This window comes from Folsomia candida, unplaced genomic scaffold (assembly GCF_002217175.1).
Source record: "Folsomia candida strain VU population unplaced genomic scaffold, ASM221717v1 Fcan01_Sc001, whole genome shotgun sequence".
Lineage (NCBI taxonomy): Eukaryota > Metazoa > Arthropoda > Collembola > Entomobryomorpha > Isotomidae > Folsomia > Folsomia candida.
Window position 1 is genome coordinate 24,423,609 of NW_019091193.1, and position 20,121 is coordinate 24,443,729.

Below are 20,121 nucleotides of genomic sequence, written 5' to 3' on the forward strand. Positions count from 1 at the left end.
AAAAAGGTTGTGATTTTCCTTCCTCCACAGGAGGACGCGATCTAAATTGTTAACATTCCATCCTGATAACCACCTTCAACATGATTTGCATAACACTATTTGTCGTATTTCACTAACATTTCATTGTTCCACCATCAGGATCGAATTTCATAAATAAATTTTGCCCAAATCAAATGAAATTAAGTAAAACTTTTCGCACTGAGCTGACAAAGAGTCGTTGTCTCTCGTTAATTAAACGCGTAAGCCGGATGGAATTTGGAAGATTGAAGCTGCTGCTGTCTCCGTAATAATAAGCGCACCGCCAGATAGACTCCCTTCGGACGGCATCCCTCAACCATCCATCCACACCCACGAACCATCCGCCTTCCTTCCTTCCTATTCCTCCAGGAGAAAGAACTTTTCTCTCCATTCGAGAGGAGCGAGGAAAGAAAAGAGGAATGAGCAAATTCAAGCAAAATCGTCTCACATTTCCATTGCAAATTCTCGTTCACTTGGCATTTCTTCACTTCATCCGACTTGAGCCAACTGCCTGGCTGCCTCGTCCTTCGATTCACAAATTCGCACCAAGGCAAGGTCCGAGTATTATTTATTCACTCTGCAAGGCCCTGTGTACACATGTCCATGAGAAGTTCCCGTCCGTCTCCTAATTTTGCTCGACTCAATTATTGAAGGAATTATGTATATACTTATCTGCTAATGCTTCTCCGACTGCGTCCAGCTTGTGCATATCAAGCTACGAGGAGAGCCTGCATTTGTGTTTCTTGTAAGTAAATGGCTTTCATGTGGGAATCTTCCATTTCATTTCATCCATTGATGCCCAAACGGGTTGGATGAAAAAGCTGTGTCAAGCTTACGTACTTTCACTCGGCTCACAACAACAGCATCCACAACGAACTAGTTATGCTTTCTCAGCTAGTAATGCTGCTGCTGGAGGTTCAGCGTCCACCCATTTCTGCTTTCTCCTCTCGCAGCCTATCCTCCTGGTTGTGGAAGCGCTGGAGGAAGCAGGAACATGCATGTGTGACATTGTGATTCTCACAGCAGCAGCAGCACGGCGCCCTACATTGCTACATAAGCACGTTGTTTGGGAGAAGGCCTGTGGAGTGAGAGTGAAACTAGGGCAGTGAAAGCAGGAGAGAATTCATCGCGCATGGAGGACAACTCTCTCTCTCACCCACACCATTCCTCCCTCCTCGCCTTGCCAACCCAACGTGTGTCCATGAGCGACTATATTTTGACTGGAATGCTCCTAGATCCATGTTTCCCATTTGTTGGCCTTAGTCCAAAAATTAGAGCCAATTCGCCCCCCTCCTCCACCCACCACAAACCACCACCACCAGCACCACGACATAAAAATAATAAGGATGATGAAAGATTGTATTAAGATAAGTGACCCTGATAAGTAGCTAGATTATAGTTTTTAGATGGTGTCATTTCCAGGAATTCTTGTCCTTGTCTTGCACGCTGAGAGGAATGGGCTGCTTTCTCCACTCCATGATTTCGACTGTTGGAATGTGCCACCAACAGCGACGGGACCCCAAGGAACGGTTGGCCCACAAAAAAGAAGACCACCACAGACCCACTTTCTCTTTCTCTCTTGCTTTCTCAACCTATGTCCATCCATGCCGTGCTGCCCTTGGCGTCGTCGTTACCGTCGGGGTGGCGGTGATATCGGTGATATTTTAGGCAGGGAGACAGGCTCAAAGTTAGATATGGCCGGCCTCTAATATATGCAAATAAGAACGAGTGGTTGAGATCACGTCCCCTTGAATGCTCCCCCTGAATGGCATCCGAAAACTGATGTGACTCTGACAAAGCGAACGAGAGAGAGTGAGAGAGGATCCGTGTATGGCATTGGATTAGAAGCAGACGACGAGAAGAGAGCTTCACTTTTTCCTCCGTTCTCGAACTGCTGCAGCTTCGACTACGCGAGGAGAGCGACGACGACTCCTTTGTTGCAACACCACACCATCTACGCCACGGAGGACTTTGGTGGACGCGATGTAAGGAGAGTAAGTTCAGACCAGCATTCTTCCTCCTCTGGGAAGCACGGACGAGACGGGACGACACATAGTGCACACCACCACCTGCTTTCTCGCTCGCTCGCTCTCTCTCACCTTCGTCGCCAACCTCCGTCTCCTTTCCCTCCGAGGGGGAGGCCCACCAGAAGCCAGAGACGGACTGAGAGAGAGAAAGAGGAAATTAAGGGAGCAGAGGAATAACTAAGTGTCTCTCCTCCCTCGCAATAATTATCGTCACAAGTCATCCCGCTTCCACACCTCGAACTGATAACAAGATATTCACACATTCAACGGAGCAGAAACAAAAATAAACTGTTGATTTTTTGCATTCCGGGCATTCCTGCGAGCGGAAGTGGATCTCTTCTCCTCAAACTCATCATCATCACCGTGCTCTCCTCGTCTCCCTGAAACTCTGTTCGATCGTCGCAAAGTGACACAAGCCAGTGAGATTTAAAGAATCGTCTTATTCCTTCACCCACCCACCCGCCGTGCAAAGCAGGACTGTGTGGAATGGAACCGTGTCTCTCATTCACACCGTCTCGTAAGAATCGCAATCGTGCTTAAGATTAGCTCCAACCAACAACATCTTATTCTTTGGAGGAGAGAGATCACCTGCTGCAGGAGAGCACTACATACATGTAACAGTAGCTACGTAAGTGAATGAGGTGTACGTACGTATGTATGCAACTTATCGTCAGATCACGCAGTTGTTGGCCTCGGGATCTTTGTTCTTCATCTGGAGGTTCAGACCTCTGAGAAAATAAGACGGGGGATCGGATATTGAAATTCAAGTGTTTACACTAATAAAGTGAGGGCGAAATATACATCTGTACGGCTCAAGTGGGGAGAGAAAGTAAAGACGAGACGGTCAGGTTGCTTCGAGTGGAGTTCTCCTCCTCGGCTGCTTCACATCACACACAGTCGATTTGGCTGCTGCTGCTGAGGTGCTCGTACTTTCGCCATCAATCCTCCATCCCAAGCTGTCCAGCTCCAGACTCACTCGCCATCAATCACACGTACACAACTCCACTTGTTCCGCATAAAAATAGGCATCATTTTTTCCACAATCGCCAACATCATCGTCATCATCACTGCTCAAAAGTAAGAGGAGAAAGCTCTGGACATTTGTCTCAATTTGTACTCTGACATCCTTCACACACACACAAACAGCAGCTATACGCGATATAAGCCCACCTCACCCACCAACTATTGTTCCCGACATCATGGACGCTTGTCGAGTATATTAAATAAATATCGAGCATCTCCTCAATCGAGGCTGAAGGCAGAGGTGGAAGGAATTAAAGACCTGCCATCCTGCTGGTGCGGTGTGTGGTGAGACTGAGGAATTTACTGCACGGGAGGTGAGTGAAAGTGACACGTCAAACAATCCCTTTATTATTTCCGCTGCCCTGTTTCATCATCATCTCATTAGTCGGTTGTGGCGAGAGAGAGAGTGTGTTCATACGGCTTGGCACTAGTCAGGAAGTCCAAACCACGGCTGTACAAAACATATTTGCATGTGAACATACGTGCTATCACGGCGTGATGGTATTAGTGGCACCGGACCCAAGTCGACCACACTAATCGGATTATCATTGACGATTAATCCGCAATTTGCATCATTGTTGTACTAAAAACTCGTCAACACACTCTCATTCCAAATTTCTGTTCGGTGGATCAAGAATATGAGCTAAATACATATTTCCTGTCAACACTATGGACAATCTCTCCCCAAGTATTTTCCCTTTTGTCTAAATATTGCTGAGACGTGTCAAGCAGACAGTTTGTGATGAGTTGAATAAGTGAAAGCCAGTGCAGAACATTTAATAACTTGACGCCGCCGTGTGAAGGATTTAGCGAAAAGCTTTCTTGTGATCTCCTCCTCCGCCACGGGTATTGTTTTTTGGCTTCAATATCTGTGTGGGTAGAGCTGATTGCAGCGTGACAAGTAATTGAGTTGAATCTAAGGCGAATTACTAAATATTCAAGTGGACGAATCGGATGCTACACAATACTAAAATTTTGGTCGTCGTCATCACACTATTCATCCTGAAATCGTACTCCACCTTGAACTTGAATAGGAGTGAAATGTCGTCAACTTAAGGTCACGGTCGTGGTAAGTGATTTGATTATCAATTGTGTATGCTCATCGCATTGCTTATGTATTGTCACCCTGCTGGAGTTGACAACAATTTTCACCTGTATTATCTTCTCTTAATTAAGCTGATATTAATCAAATTTAACGAAGAGTCAGAATTAAACGAAATACGAAAGGTTGACTTAAATACAAAAGATGTCAAGATTTTGGAGTGCGATTTATTAAACGATCACGGTGTCATCTCCAGCAACATGCATTATTCTGACGATGACGAAAGGGGGTTAAATCCACAGACTCAAGTAAGTGGAGAATACAGAGAGCGAAACTCTTGAAATTTGATCCTGACCCATATTTCATGAAAAGTAAGCGATTTTGAGGTCTCCAGTATATGCTCCTCTTGCCGAAGAAAGTCGTCAAGAAAGAGTCCCGCGATTCACCTCTGCTGCCTCCACCAGGAACAACGGTTGAACGAGGTTTAAATGTCAAGTAGTCTCGAAATTAGCTGGGCTGGTTGGGGTTGAAAGGTGAAATATGAGCAGGCTTGGATCGCGTTTTTATTCCTCGAGTCAACATCATTGCGACTGACTCACTGACTTATTGGCAATTCGGAGAAAGCAAGAAGGTGATGACGCACAAGAAGAAGATTCGCTTGTCCATCTCTCCATGATTGATTGATTAGGAGGGCACGTGGAGCTTGGCTTCCTACATAATTACATTGTGCGAGATCTAATTGGAAATTTGAGACACTTTTCACAAATTATTTTCGAAATAACAGTAAAAATAATGCCCTTCATAATGGATTGAGCTATTTATTATTTAGCATGGAGCAATAATACATTTATGGCACCAGCACCTCGACCCCTTGTGTCACATGATAAGGTGACTGCAGCCCGGCAGAGTGGGTGAAAGCATACGAGAGTCGCTCGGTCAAGAAATAGACCTCATCCAACCAACTAAATACCCAGCCCAGCAATACGAACGTAGAGTCAGAGCAGTAACCCAAATAAATACGATGGACAGATAGTTGAAGTTACTTGTCCCATCAAGCAAGTTGGTAGGCAGGTGGGCAGACAGGAGGAGATTCTTGTCATAAAATATTCAGAGCTCTATATCGAACAACTGCCCATCAATTCAGTCATCAAGGGGCAATCCGTTCTCCGCAGACTTGGCGTAAATAAATACGTACTTGCAAAAACAACACCCGATTCCTGAAATATTCATCATTTCCTACAACCTCGGCTAATTTGAATTTGATTGGCTTGATATGAAGCCGAGCCAGACTCCCGTGATTTCACTCTCCCCTCGCCCAAAGAAGAATGCATCTGATGATGATGATGATGTAGGCATAAAAACGAGGAAAAAGATGTTGCTCATAATTCATCTCGTGGAGGAGCAGGTCATCAATATTCGTGCGATGGAGATGAATGCCTGCTGAAATGGGCTGCTGTATTGCGACGGACATTCGTTTGTGGAGTGAGTGAGGTTTGCTTTGGTTTTGTTGCAGCTTTCTTTCCGGTAAACTGTAGACAGGCGTCATGGACGTTCTTGTATCAATCGCAGTGTACACATAAACGTACGTATTCCACGTCCCTCGCCATTTTTGGGAGATGATTTCTGCTTTCATGCATGCATGCATGGTCGCCGCCTGGCAGTCTGTTCTGTCCTGATCTCCTCATTTGTTCATTTCAAGTCGGTTGGAGGAGGAGAATGGGAAATAAACTGGCTGGTAAAATAGAGAGAGAGAGGAAGTGAGAGTGAGTGAATATGACGCGTGATGTAATGAAATATTACGAGATGTGTCTATTACCCGTCCCTCTCCGCATATGCAGATACAAAATACATGTGCACTGCATGCATACGAGTGTGGTGGAACATACATATGAAAGTATATAGTCCATAAATATTATTTTTATCATGATCCAAGGCATGAATGCGGGTTATGCGAAACAGCTCATATATTTGCATCATATATCTGCACCACTCACTCACTCATCCTCTTTCACTCATCCGCTTGAGCGGTTGGCAATAGTCGCGTGGTAGGAAGAAAAGGCTTTCAAAAAACATGCATTAATATTGTTGCCATTTCACGAAGCAAGCACTACACGTCGTGTACGAGTCATGTTTTACACAAGAATTATGAGTTGACGACGCCAATTAGTGGATGGATTATCCTGCTACTGCTGGCTGCAATTTGAATAATCCTCACACACACGAGTACCTACGACGTGATGGGTTCCATGTGATATGCATCCTGCTGGCTAATAAGACGGCGACGACGCTTGACGGCCTCTCTGTTGTTGCTGGGAATATCGTCAAGGTGGAAATTATACATTCTTCTCCTCGCCCTCCTCTTCCTTCACCCAGCCGTCAAGTGTTGTATGAATATGGAAAAGATCGCGTGAGGTGTGGCAGTTTCGTTCGTGGTCGTCGTCGCCCTCGTCGTCGTCGTCGTCGTTGGGGTGGAGGAAAGGAAATTTGGTTTATTGCTTGTCCTTTTATCTGGAAAGATATGTGTACATGATGGTTCATCCTCCCACTCAGTCACACGCCATGATTTAGACGTGCACTTGTGCAAATATCCATGTAGGGTCGTGGCGAGTGTTCGCTTTTAACAATACAAACATGCATTATCTGTATTATTGTGACATGACGATGGGATTTATTTTGTGAGTGACGACAAATTGAGTAGGACGCACGCACGAGGCTATTGAGTTCGAACGGGGCGACTGTTGCTGGCAGGACGGCGAACAGTATGTGTTTCATCATTTTCATATCGCATTTTCATCGCACTGGTGACACGGAGCCTGGATTAGGAGAAGAAATGAAGGGGAAACGGTGGGGTGGAGGCGAGTGGAAATGGCGCATTGTCAAAATAAAAAGCGTGGATTTTCTGTACTCTAAGTGAGTGATGAGGGGATCTTATTGGAATAACGAGGAGTTAGGGAGACCCAAGTACTGGCGGAGAGCCGAGTCAGAAGGAGGGAGCCAAAACGGTAGTAAATTCTTATTAGGCTTAGAATGCTTCTCTGCATAATTAATGAGCTGGTCTCTGAATTAGTGATGAGTCCTGTCCAATCCTAATAATGTTTACTTTCACTCCGTAATACGATGGAAAACGATTCGACATGAGAAATTAAACTGATGGCTAAAAGGACAAAGTTGACGCGTTCTTGTGAACCCGTTCGTTCGAACGATAAGAAGAGTGGATAAGAGAGCGCAACAGTGAGCAAGGGCGATGAGCTGGAGAGTTTCTTTTTTAGTCACAGAATTTAAAGGGTAAATAATCAGATTGGATTATTTTCAACGAAAAGAAGTGATGCACACATCGTGAATATGACAATATTATAGATTAGAGAATTCCGGGCTGGAGGGTGTGCAGAGTGGCGGAATGGAAATGTGATTTTTATTATTTTTATTTTTATTATGTTTTCATCGCAGGGAGATTGACAGCTTGGAAAATTAGAGAAAGTGCGAGAGAGAGAAAGAGAGAGGAGGAGGAAGGCTCGGATGTTCGAGATGATTCAAGCGTGCATGCATTTCTTGCTCAAGATGGCATTTTTGCTAGGCTCCAATGCATAGAACCTCAGACATTAATACGTTCACATGATAAGACTGTGGATGCAATGGGGAGATGCTGCATGGTGAAACTGAAGGAAGACTTTCTCAATTTTTTTATGGACTCTTTCCGAAACTAATGGAATTGTTGTGTGACGTTGATTTCTGATCGAAGAAAGTGGATGCATGATCAACTCAGAGATTCACCCATCCAAAATATTGTACTTTTGACACACTTTTAGCACCACCACGACGCAGTGTCGGCCTGGAGCATTATTCATTCCATTACTCAGGGACAGACGTAACGAATGAATGAGGTTTTTTAGAGTTAAAAGTCAAAATCAAAGCAGCAGTAGTAGCATCTCAAGTTGGGTTTGATTTTGATTTTGATCAGACTTGGGGATGGTTTTGTGCCTTGTTCGACCTCCTTCTATTTCCATCTCCTTTCACTCCTTCCACTTTTTTCCACGGAGGAATTCTTGCTGGATGTTTGGGCCACTCGAACGGTACTCATCCTCAGCAGAGAGCCAGAGCCAAGTGCTCGGCAGCCAGCAGGTTTTTGAAGTGGATGGGCTTCTTCTTCTTGTCAGGATGGCCCACGAATCTCCTTCTTCCTCCTCTCTCTCTTTGTCTTTCTTCTTCCATTTCTTCGGAGTGCCTACTTCCCATCTTCAGCTCATTTCAAAAGGTTGGATTCGCAAACAGAGAGTGGAGCTGGTATGCGAGGAGGGGCCTTCATTCATGGGTGAACTATATCTCTTTTCCCCTCCATATATTCCTTTCAATTCCATACGTATCTCGATTTCCCCTCTCGCAGACGACCAAAGAAAAGTGTCAACTCTTTTGCCCTTTCATTCTGCACACTGTCACAAAATTACTTCCTGGATTAATCAGCGAGTTACCCTCGACTCATATCAAGCGTGTAATAAGTCAACCCAAGCTCAGCCACCGCCCGAAAATCTTCTTCCCTCCTCTTGGAAAATATTCCCATTTTCCACTCGAGAAGAAAGTTGGTTGATTTTGGGAGAAGGTACATAGATGAGTGAATTTTATTTACGAGAAGGATTGGATTATGGACGATGCCTTCCTCCACACATTCAAGCTACTTCTTCCATATTCGCATTGGTCTGATGGGATGGACTGGTTTGGGTGTCATTTCGCTATGGCGGTGCTGTGCAAGCAGAATGAAGAGTTAGGGAAGCGGTGTTGGTGTTGGATGATGGCCTTGTCAGGCTTCCCTGCCTCCAAATAAAGTGGGTAACATTATGCTGCGGTTGTCTTTGCCGTCATCAAGAGGTGGGTAAATGTGAAATGGAAATTCTCACAGTTGGCCTCGCCGTCAAGGTGTGGAGTCTGTGGACAAGTGTTACTTCAACGCTCGGCTCCATCTGCTCTGCCCACAAACTTTCTCCACTAACAAGTGAGTCACTTGTAATTAAAAATGGTGGATGAAAGAAGCAAAGTTGATGCCTCTCTGCATGCCTTCCGCCCACCACTCACTCTATTTTCGTTCTCCTGAAACAGGGACGGACGACCAAGGCATGCACTCATTCGCGACTTACCAAGCCAAGCAACTACTTGTTTGCTTTTTCCATACAAATTTCAGCAGGGCCTACTTGTCGCGTAGCTCGAGAAGGTGGCTCGAGAGAAAAAAATTAAGAACGGATGGAATAAATTTTCTATATGCTCTCAGTACATAAAGTCAGTCAAGTCGAAAAGAATGTGTCGTCGTCGACAAGTTCCGACGGTTCTTACCCAATCCTGCATGGAGTGAGTGAGGAGTATATGCATTATTATTATTATTCGCCTACAGGAGAATGTTGGGGTTATGTTCAGCACTATCAGTTGGTCGTCGAGAACTGATTGAACTTTTTCCCTGTGTATTGAAAGGTGTGTTTCCTTCCGATCCACTCATCCTGCACGAGGTCGCATATCTTCCCAGAGTTCACCTCGACATCCTTCCTGCTCGAGGAATCATTATGAAGGAGCGATGGGGCAGCGAAGGAAACTAAGCTCTCTTTCTGTCGACTAGAGCGTATCTCTGGAAGGAGCCCACCACGGAGGATGGGTGGCTGGAGAAAGTGGGAGCAGGTAGCTCAGCCAAACCAGCCCGATAGTCGCATATGCTCGCTTCCTTTGCAATTATTGATTTTCCCGACACCGAGTGAGTCCTGTGGTGGTGAATAGACCATTCTCACCCAGTCCTTCGTCTCAAGCCAATCGCACCGAGAGCCCTGCGAGAGGATTGCTATAAGCTTAGACCACGCCACACACACCAACGGGCTGTGCATATGGATGTATCATCAAAATATCACGTCCCTCCTACTGCTTTTTCCGCTGCAGGACCATTTCAATCGTCGTCCTGGACTTTCTCCCCACCTCACCCACGACCAGTGAAGGAAAGCCAATCCACTCATCCCGCTCCTAATTCTTCTGCAGCCTGAGTAGCAGGGTGACAGCCAGCAAAAGAGCATTTTGTCCCAATCTCTGCCATCCATTCACTCACTCACTCACTCTCTCGTACTTTCACTACTCATTGAATACAAAACAACCACCGCCGTTTATGCTGGTGAAAGCAGACACTTTCCTCCTGGATGAACTCTGTTGCTTCTGCAGGGGAAAGGAGTTGGGCGGCGAATGAATGAGGGTGGTGACTAGAGGCAGCATAGAACAGTTGATGATGATGACGACGACGACGACGATTCTTTCTGCGGAGAGAGTGAGGAGCGCCGTGTGTGTGTGGTTGGTGGGTGGAGGGCTGAGAGCGGTGGAGGTAATGAAAGGGAAAGCTGTGGAGCGTGAGAGATTATGTGTCCACAACCACCCACCACATCAGCGGCAGAGAGGAGCAGGCGAGGACAAAGACGGAGGGAGTGAAAGCCGGGATTCATTCATTTCTACGACCACATCACACACGGGGCACGGGGGGAAAGGCAAGAACACACACCTTGCTCCTCAATATCAAACAAGCCTCCCTGAAATCTCACTCTCAATTCACTCTCTCTCTCTCTCTCCCCACAAATCCAGCCTCTCACTCCAATTGCAATCTTTGGAACAGAATGAGCTGAGATTTTATTGGGACTCTTCCATCCCAAATCAATTTGGAAACAAAACAATCACGTCATTTGCGCCATCCAAAATTTATTGAAGACATGCCAGCACGAAATGAACGGTGTACTCGAGTAAAAGGACTGAGCCTTGAATAATGAAGGACGGGGAGGAATAAGCTCCGCACAAGAGGAGCAGTCTGATCTTGAAATGCAGCAAGAGTCCATTCCCCCAGTGCCAACAACCTTCGTGAGATTGATAGCCTTCAGACTTTGTCCCTTTAAAAATGCATAGGAGAGAAGCGGCGAGACGAGTCAATGGGTCCGCAGATTTAATTGACCAAGTTAACAGAGTTGAACTGGGAAGTAAAAGTGGTTGGATTTATAGCGGTGCAACACTAAAGTTACACTGCGTCTCCTGGTCTCCAAAGATGCTCCGTCCACGAGAGGAGCTGTAAATGTATCTAGCAATGAGTGGCTCCTTGATCAGTATTTATTTATGACTTGCTTACTTCCTTTCAGTCCTGACTCTCTCCTCATTCCGGCTCATTTTCTCTTTGCAGATGACGAAGGAGAGCGAAAAGGGCCTAAAAGAGTCAATAAACGGGGACAACGATGGGAGCGGAGGAGGAAGCGGTGGGTGTGGTTCGTCAGCTCGCGGTCGGTCAAAGATAGTGACGGACTCTTCCTCCTCCGAGGGCGTCGTCGTGGTGGTGAGCAGCAGCGGCACGAGTGGTGGGAGTGGCAAGGAGAACAAACAACAGCAAACCATGCCATCCTCCGAACCCTCGCGTCGAGTCAGCTTGGGCGAGCCGGTGGGGGTAGGTTCACATTTCCCAGTAATACACATGCACATACAAAGATTTGCACATATCGTGTATTTACGATATTGCGTTTTGCTCATATTTAATTTAAGTTACTGGTGTTTAATGATGTTTAATTGCCTCGTGTGCCAGCTGCCGAGCGAGCACCTCCTCCCCCAACCACCCTCTAAATCGCATCCCACGAGCAAGGAGGCAGCCGAGGATTCATCCGCCCAACAAAAGAACGGCCTCAAGCGACAAAACTCTGGGCGACAAAAGTGTCGTTGTTGGTGTTGTTGCTGCACCTGCTCATGGTAAGTGGTGCTGGTGTGGAATAAGTAGTGGACGCCCTAATGACAATTTCACATTACTTCAACCCACGCCTTATCCCATATCCATAATCAGTCATGATCCAACACCCGACCGACTCGAAAGTTGAATCTACTTTGAGCTTCCTTCAAAATTAATTACGCTAATTGCTTCGTGTTCCTGCTGCAATGAATATTCTAATGGTTTACACTCTAATTCATGTAATGGTGGTGATATGTGTAATAATGCACCTGCTTTTAAGCGAACCCATTATACATACAGCAACAACCCACAAAATCCTATCAGTGAAATGTGGATAACGAATTCATAATTGCATCGACTATGTACAAACAGAGAAGGTGTACAAATTTAGTATGCATAATCATCACAAATATTAATCGTTGCGGGCTGTACAGTCAACAACTTGGTCAAAATTCAAAGAAATTAAGTTGTATTTGCTAAGAAGTTGTATGTTTGTAACAACAATTCGATATTCCTGTTATTAAATTGACCATAATGAAATGGGACCATATACATAATGTATTTACCATTCATTCCAGGAAGTCGGGTCCAGTCAACTCACCGCATACAATACAATGCAATTGCATAAATACATATATTGTGAGGATGGATAAGATGGCAGGAATTGGTGCACTAATCAATCTTGAAGACTTTAGGCTCAAACTCTGCATGCTCGTGTTCTGTATTTTCATCTCCTTCTTCTGAAATATTTGCTTATCTCCTTTCTTCCACTGAACTTCATTTCTCGTCTCGCCACACGCTTCATCTGCATCCAAACGAAACTAGGGGCATTTATCTCGAACGGATTAAAGCTGCAAGTTGTACGTCATACGTATAAGCACAGGATATTGGATATTAATATTTGCTCAAAAGCAATGTCCGTTTAATAACTACAGCGTATAATCCATATGCACATACATACATTCTATTTACGAATAGTGCACAGTGATATCGGTGATAGTACATATTCTGCTAATGTGCACTTGGTTGTTGTTGCTGCATAATCCACCACACAATCGAACCATCATTCATGTTTTGCACAGCGAACGAGTGAGGCTTGCGAACATTGATATGCATTTAGCAGACCACGCAAAAGAGGACTAGTGTGTACTACTTGGTGCTCTTGTGGGTGTGGGTCATGGCCCCTAGATTTCGACGACATGGGGGGGCGTATGGCGACGAAGCAGCTCGCTCGCGGTAGTGGAGCTTGAGTTGCTATAGGCCGCATGTGTGGTGGCGAGAGGGGAAAGTCCTTTCGCATCCTCGCTCCCTCTGACTCTCCAGAATCGGGCGGAAGTTGGTCCGGAGCTCCACTCCGACTTGTTCTTCCTCCGAGGCAGAACAGGACACAGGTTGCAAATAACACATATATGGGCTCCCATCGATTTCCTCCACTTTTGTAGGCCAGATCACACCACCAGGCTGTTGCACATCCTGGTCAACAATTTACTTACGTATTCGCAATGTACACTAATAAGTTCTGGTCAACGGGCGATATATTTAGTCATACTGTTGTTTCCAGATAGTGTGTGGTCAGTGTGGTAATTACATGACATAGTCGTGCCAATATTCTAACTTGTGAGGCGAAAAGGTGGTGCAGTGTGTGTGCTTTGTGCAATAAGCAACAAGTTGGTTGTTGGAAGTGGAACTTTTGATATCCTTTCTTCGTGCCCATTAATTCATCCTTCCTCCCGCTCCCCACTCCTCCCCCACCTCATCGTCCCCGTCAGTATTGGGCATATCGTTCGTCTTGACGATAAGATGAGTCGTGTGAGTGTAAACTTTGGCTGTTTTCCTAGCCTGGCCCTCAAGAACTCGGAGCCGAAGGGGGGAAAAGAGGCAGAGTCAGATCTCATCTGTGATCCGGATCCACCGTAAGAAGAACTTTTTTCATTCTTTTTATTTCATTCTGGTCTAAACTGGGTCATAACAATAATAATAATTTTTTCTCTATTTCTTCTTCTGCTTCGTCGAAATGTTTAAGAACTTGGCGTTTTTAGTACCATTTTATGACGGATTAAATAAGAACAGAACAGAAGTTAACCCATCCGTAGAGAAAGAGAGAGAGCATAAGCAGGTTATCTCCCAAATACTACTGGCTCCAGTCCAAATGTTGAAACAAACACAGGATGTTATACAAAGCAGACAGACACACGTTTGGTTGTGTCCGTGCAGTGGCAGCCTTTTAAAAAAGACATTTCGCAGAGAGTGTTGAAGAGAAGGGAAAGAATTATAGGTTCAAGTTTAACATGAGGCTCGTGATGGTTGTGTAAACTATAAAAACTCGTCAAATTACTTGGCTGCTCAACAAGTTTATGCTACTACCATGCGCTCTTATTGTACTTTCTCTGCCCACGGATAGTCGAGATCTACAAGTCGTGATGACTTTAATTCGTTTAATTCAACATAATCCGATGCAGTAATACGAGATGGATGTTATGTACGTATGCTGATCTGAAATGACGTTATGGAACCAAAATTTTAAATTAGCATACACATGTGAGCCCATGAGACTATAATGCGATGTACATTTATGGGTATTTTGTTGCGCAGCCTGGAGGAGATCCGCAGTTGGGGGGATTCGTTCGATAAGTTGATGCGAAACAGTGGGGGTCGGAAGGTGTTTCGAGACTTTCTCAAGTGCGAGTACTCCGAGGAGAACATTCTTTTTTGGCTGGCCTGCGAGGAGTTGAAGAAGGAGCGGTCTCCGGAAGCGATCGAGGAAAAGGCCAGGCTCATCTATGAAGACTACATTTCCATCCTCTCCCCAAAAGAGGTGAGTTCTTGGCCTCCAGTCCCTCTCTCCTCGTCGAACAGAAATTATTAACCGCCCCCGAAAATGGAGGCGGGTGTGCATGCGATGCCCGCAATGCCCATTCCATTCGATACATTTATCTTTTACAACTTTTCTGACGATGGAGAAAGTCTTTCTAAATACAATCTCCCCAAGGATTTATGTACTTGGGATGAGGATTGAAGTATAGGCAGTGCATATTAGTAGTAGTACATACACATGTACATATGTACGTACGTAGTGGCGGTAGCTATGTTCTCTACTGCTCCTTCCGACTTCTTCTCGATCTAGGCATCGTCGGCAGGGCTTGTAAAGGAAGGAATTTATTCCACTCAATTTGACTCTAGTTGCTTTCACTCTCAGCAGAGTTTGTACTTGGACCAAAAAGCGGGCGAGTACAGGAGTACACAGCAGCACAACACAGGGACGTCGTTGTTGAATAGGGTCTTGAATGGAATCTCTTGTGTACGTATGTATTGAGCAATGAGAAGACCAGTCAGCCATGCACATCTGAGGAGATCGAGTTGTCATGCATGACTCAATAAGACGTAGGCACAGTGTTTGGCATATAGTCGTAAAAAAGTGGGATAACAAGTCATCGATTGTAAAATAATGAGGGCTCTCTCAGATAGGAGAAAGTTGATTATGACATCGGGTTTGCTTAATGGAAAGCGCAAAAGTGCAGATTGATTTTGACTCGCCTCTTGTAGTTGTAATGTAATTGGTGTCAGGAGGAGAGAATGGCTGGATGAAAGTAAGTGCGAACATGGAGTAAATGGCATCACCACCACGAAAGATATAGAGATAGAGATGCTCTCTCTCTGCTGCTGTGATATGCACAATCGAGTTGAGGACCCCGTCTGGGAAAAGCTTTTACTTTATCCGTCAGTGGCATCTCTCTCTCTCACTTTCCTCCTGGGCTGAACTGGGTGGGTTTTCACTGGCTTCTTACATAAGTGCACTTTCCCATATCAGTCATCATCAGTTTCCATTTCGAGACTAGTGGATCGAGGCGGAGGTCGACTGGGCCACCCAGGGAGCTCAATAATAAATAAGTGACGATGATAGCGAGATAGTCATTTACTATTTAGACTCGAGTGAGGAACCAATTCCGTGCATGGGGAGATGAGCCTGTTGCTCATTTTACTTACTTTCCAACTTGACACCATTCCCAACTTGGGTAGAAATGACAACTGTAAAAATCCATTGGGTTTGAGCTTATTAAACATATTCTGACTCCCAAAAGCTCTACCTTTCTCCGAGCGGAAGTTTTTGTAATGCCATATTTTTTCAAGAAACAATGCTTCCAACATTGAATTGTATAAATAGATAGTTAGGCTAGTCTGATTCTGATCCCGATTTGGCCCTCTCGCCACTTGGTCGAGGGGGAAGTTAGGGTCAGGACGAATATAGCGACGGAAATGAACGCTCCATACGAAAATTCTCATCCAACTGTGCAAATTCAATTTTACGTATTTAATGACTAAATTAAAATGATTAATGCACTAATTAGAAAATTTAGAAAATTTAGAAAACACCCAGTAAATTACATAAATGTAAATGTTCCATTAATCCACAAGGCTTAAGATGAATCAGGAAAGCTAATATTCATTACTTGAGGTCAATTTAGAGTACAACTAATCCGATTAAAATCTAGCTCACCGTGACACGTCGATTGGTTTAAAATCTCATAGACGACGGCAGAGTTTTGGTCCTTATGTAATATCTTTCTCTTTCTTTAGGTGAGCTTAGACTCTCGCGTACGAGACGTGGTCAATCAAAACATGCGAAATCCAAAGCCGGTAAGACAGAAGTGGACTTTATTATCAAAATATTATATTTTGCATGCAACAATTGCATATTAGTAGAAAATGTAAAAATCAAATAATATACGCATAACTGAAGAATCGTGAATAATGAGCAAGAAACCGTTGAGAGAATTGCATTTGTCTAGAAATTTATAAATTTCTTCTACTTTTAGTCAACGTTTGACGAGGCGCAGCTGCAGATTTACACGCTCATGCACCGCGACTCGTACCCACGCTTTATCAACTCGCCCCTCTACAAGAAACTCGCTCAGCTCAACTCGACGCCAACTGGGGGGACGCCATCAGGTGGACCACCACCCCCACTGCCCGGCTCTCATCGCGGCTCCATCGCCATCGCCTCCTCCTCCCCCGCGTCCAGAAAACAGTCCGCCGCCTCTTGAACGTCCCCCTCGCGAGGATCCACCACGCCCAGCCCAGGTGGTGTCAAATAACCAACCACTCCCCTTCGTCCTCTTCGAACAACCACCACCCAGAACCACTTACTTACATTACCTGCTACTTGGCATTTGACGCAAAATAAGAAAACAATCACCGCGTCGTCACTCTTATTATCACTCTTCGTATGTACATACGCACGTATTATGCATTTAAACCACCACATGATCAACTGCGCAATTCTAATAATTATGATAATACTATAGTAAAAACTATGCTGTACATACATTCATAAATATATTTTGTAGTTCTGCCCATTCGATTAAGACAGCTTATAATTTTCCATGATAATTATTGGCTTATTGTTATAATTTTCTATGTTTTCACTATAAACATTCCTTGTTTTGCATTGATGTTGTAGCCGTACAATCGACCACACTTATATGCACTCGTTATCTTCCCTAATAATGACCTCTGTTTGCTAAATGCTCCCAACAATGAATGTGTCGACGCTGCAGGTTTAACAAATGAAAAGATCTTTATTTAGAGTAGTCACCGAATATCAAATTGACAAGTATCAAATTTAGGAGAAGACAAAGAGTGTGTGTTGCCACACGAAAGGACAGATCGAATCTTAAAGTAAAGAATTGTTCTTCACAAACTCTTGGCCACTCGGCCCACAATTCAAGTTCATTGCCTACCTGGTTTACCTTGATTTTAACCTTGGTTGAGCCAATGAGAACAAGACAAATTTTAGAATGTTCCAGAACATTTAGAAATAACCAATCAGATAGACAAGAATTATCTTTATCACAATTAAACAAATACTAATATAATTAAGTCGGGTGAAACTGCAGGATTGCTGGCGCTCACTTAATTCAAATTTACATACTCCGTTCTTTTCATCTCACACACACAATTCACAATTTAAGATGAATGTCATAATTTGGGGCGTTCCGCAACAGATGTCCTGGGACCATTTGTGTTACTTTACTTTCTCCCTGGTTGTGGCATGTTATACATACACATACATTCATTTGAGGTATACATTGCGTATGTCCCTATCCCCCATGATTTTAACTTTGATTGAAATGCCAGTACAGATTTAGTGCAGTAAGAGTGGATGGACTGACCTAATTTATAATTTATTTTGACGTAGTCAATACACCACGTACATAATTAACCAAAAGGTCTCCCGTGATATGACGATTTTATTGACAAACAAATAACAGAAATAATAGTGGGGTGGGATCTGGTCACCTTACATAAAACACCGTCAAATGAAAGGCTGATGAAGAAGTCTGCTTTATGCGTATACAATATTTCCGACTCCTTATGTACTTGGTTTTCTTCCTTCAATATCATGTTTAAAATCAGCCTGACCAGGAACACACTAATAAAATATGATGATGCCAACTTATGCCAAGTGGTCAAGTTAATTGTCTGCAAAATAAATAAAAAGTCATAAGAAAATAACTGGACAAAGCAATGGCAAAGCACAATTAATGTTAAGTACTATGTATGTTTATCCGTAATAATGTAATACATGTACTCTTTACAACTACTCTGTAAATATAGATAATGATTTAATTACAGCATTTATAAAATTAAAACGTCTGCTGAATTTTTAAGTTAGACTTCAAGTCAAAAACAGGACGAGTTTGGATTGTCGTTACCATAAATTTAATGTTCAGTACTAATGCAAATAATGTCTATTGTCTCTCGAGCTATATACATACATACATACGTTCTACTAGTAATAAGCGATTTCATTTATATAAGCGGTGAGTAAAGCAGGAAACCTTGCTTAAAATTCTCGTCAAAATTCTGGTCCGAGTCGGTCGATGTCCACGACTTAAATATAAGGACGACAAACACGCTACCTATTTATTCAAACCTACGCTGAGCCAAATATTGCTGAAAGTGAGTTAAAAAACATCAAAGTCCGAGCTCGCCCGTAAACTCGGACTTTCCTAGTTTTTGCTGACCTCAGCATTAGTTCAAAGATTCACATTAGTTAGCCAAATTGGACCCCCACGTATACGTACATATGTTAAACGGCGTCACATTGTGTAGGCCGTGTGGAACAAAAGCTCGTTAAGTGAATAACTAAGTAGTCGATTCACCACTTGATTTTAGTACAAAATTTTCAAAAACGAGTCGAGAATGGGTGGGTCGAGATGCTTCTAAAACTCACTTTCAGCACTATGTATATTGATTCATGAAAGGCTCTCAACCAAGGTAAATATATATTCGTACTTACATGTTCAATAAACAGGGAAGAATTACTCCGCAGTATAAATACTAAATAGAAGAGAATTGTTGTGAATCATTGCGTCAAGAGCCAGGCGGCAATGATACACCGATGCGCATTCATTGGCTTTCTCGTCCATTTAGTGTTTATACACGCTCAGAGGACTACATACATAGTTTCATACACTCGAAAATGAATTCAAAACTATACTTTGGAATGAATGTACATGTGCAAGTGTAAAAAATCATCTGCTAAGAAGGTCATGACTCAAAAATGCATGACACATAATAACTCTAATAATAAATGTTACCAAATAAATGTGACAAAATGCTTCAGTATTCGTACTTGAGAAAGGTTTACTAAGCTAGAACATACGTATATTAGACCAGAGTAAGTGCGGGATTGATATCCACTCCTTCTTGTAATGTGGGGCAGGGCTCCTTGAGTGAAAAAATGTGTTTTTAGGATAATATGTAATATTTTATGTGATAATTACTGAATATCTGCGTGAGAGAGAGGGTGTTATTGACTATCCAGTATTATCATTTTGAAATGACAAATTTTACAGGTTACTATTCTGCATTATAAATATATCCGGATGTAGATGTTAGTTTACAGAAATATGTAAAATTGAGTATTTGTTAAGTTGACGGTTTTGTTTGTCGTAAGTACGTATGCAACTGTGGCAAGTCGTGGCGTGTGCATTTTATGGGCTTCCCTACAGATATGCGGTCATTCATGTATACAATGTCTCAAGACAATCTCACGAAGAAAGAACAAAACTGAACCTGTTAATATTCCACTCTTTTTTATCAACATTTCCTTTCTTGTCAATGATTTTGTTCATCCTGTGAGGTTTAAAAACTGATGTGACGTGTTATTGGTACATACATGTTAGACAAAGAGAACATACATAAATACGAAATAAAACAAACATTATTATTAAAACTAATCAATTTCTACGACCAACAGCAATGAGAATAATTGATTTCTGGTTTAATGAAGAAACGATTAT

The 20,121-nt window shown here is 43.4% G+C and overlaps 1 protein-coding gene across 1 annotated transcript; it reads left to right on the forward strand.

Annotated features, from left to right (window-relative positions):
- The first annotated feature begins 1,887 nt into the window (after positions 1-1,887).
- On the forward strand, positions 1,888-20,058 carry LOC110854137 (regulator of G-protein signaling 17). The gene is made up of 7 exons (XM_022102541.2): positions 1,888-4,137; positions 11,285-11,542; positions 11,678-11,838; positions 13,654-13,728; positions 14,408-14,630; positions 16,391-16,450; positions 16,630-20,058. The coding sequence occupies exons 2-7, from the start codon at positions 11,285-11,287 to the stop codon at positions 16,855-16,857; spliced, it is 1,005 nt and encodes a 334-aa protein (XP_021958233.1). The 5' UTR covers positions 1,888-4,137; the 3' UTR covers positions 16,858-20,058.
- Positions 20,059-20,121: the final 63 nt, after the last annotated feature.

Coding starts and splice junctions, on each gene's coding strand:
- LOC110854137 (XM_022102541.2), top strand. CDS start 11,285: ATGACGAAGGAGAGCGAAAAGGGCCTAAAAGAGTCAATAAACGGGGAC. Junction 14,631..16,390: donor CCATCCTCTCCCCAAAAGAG/GTGAGTTCTTGG, acceptor CTCTTTCTTTAG/GTGAGCTTAGACTCTCGCGT. Junction 16,451..16,629: donor ACATGCGAAATCCAAAGCCG/GTAAGACAGAAG, acceptor TTCTACTTTTAG/TCAACGTTTGACGAGGCGCA.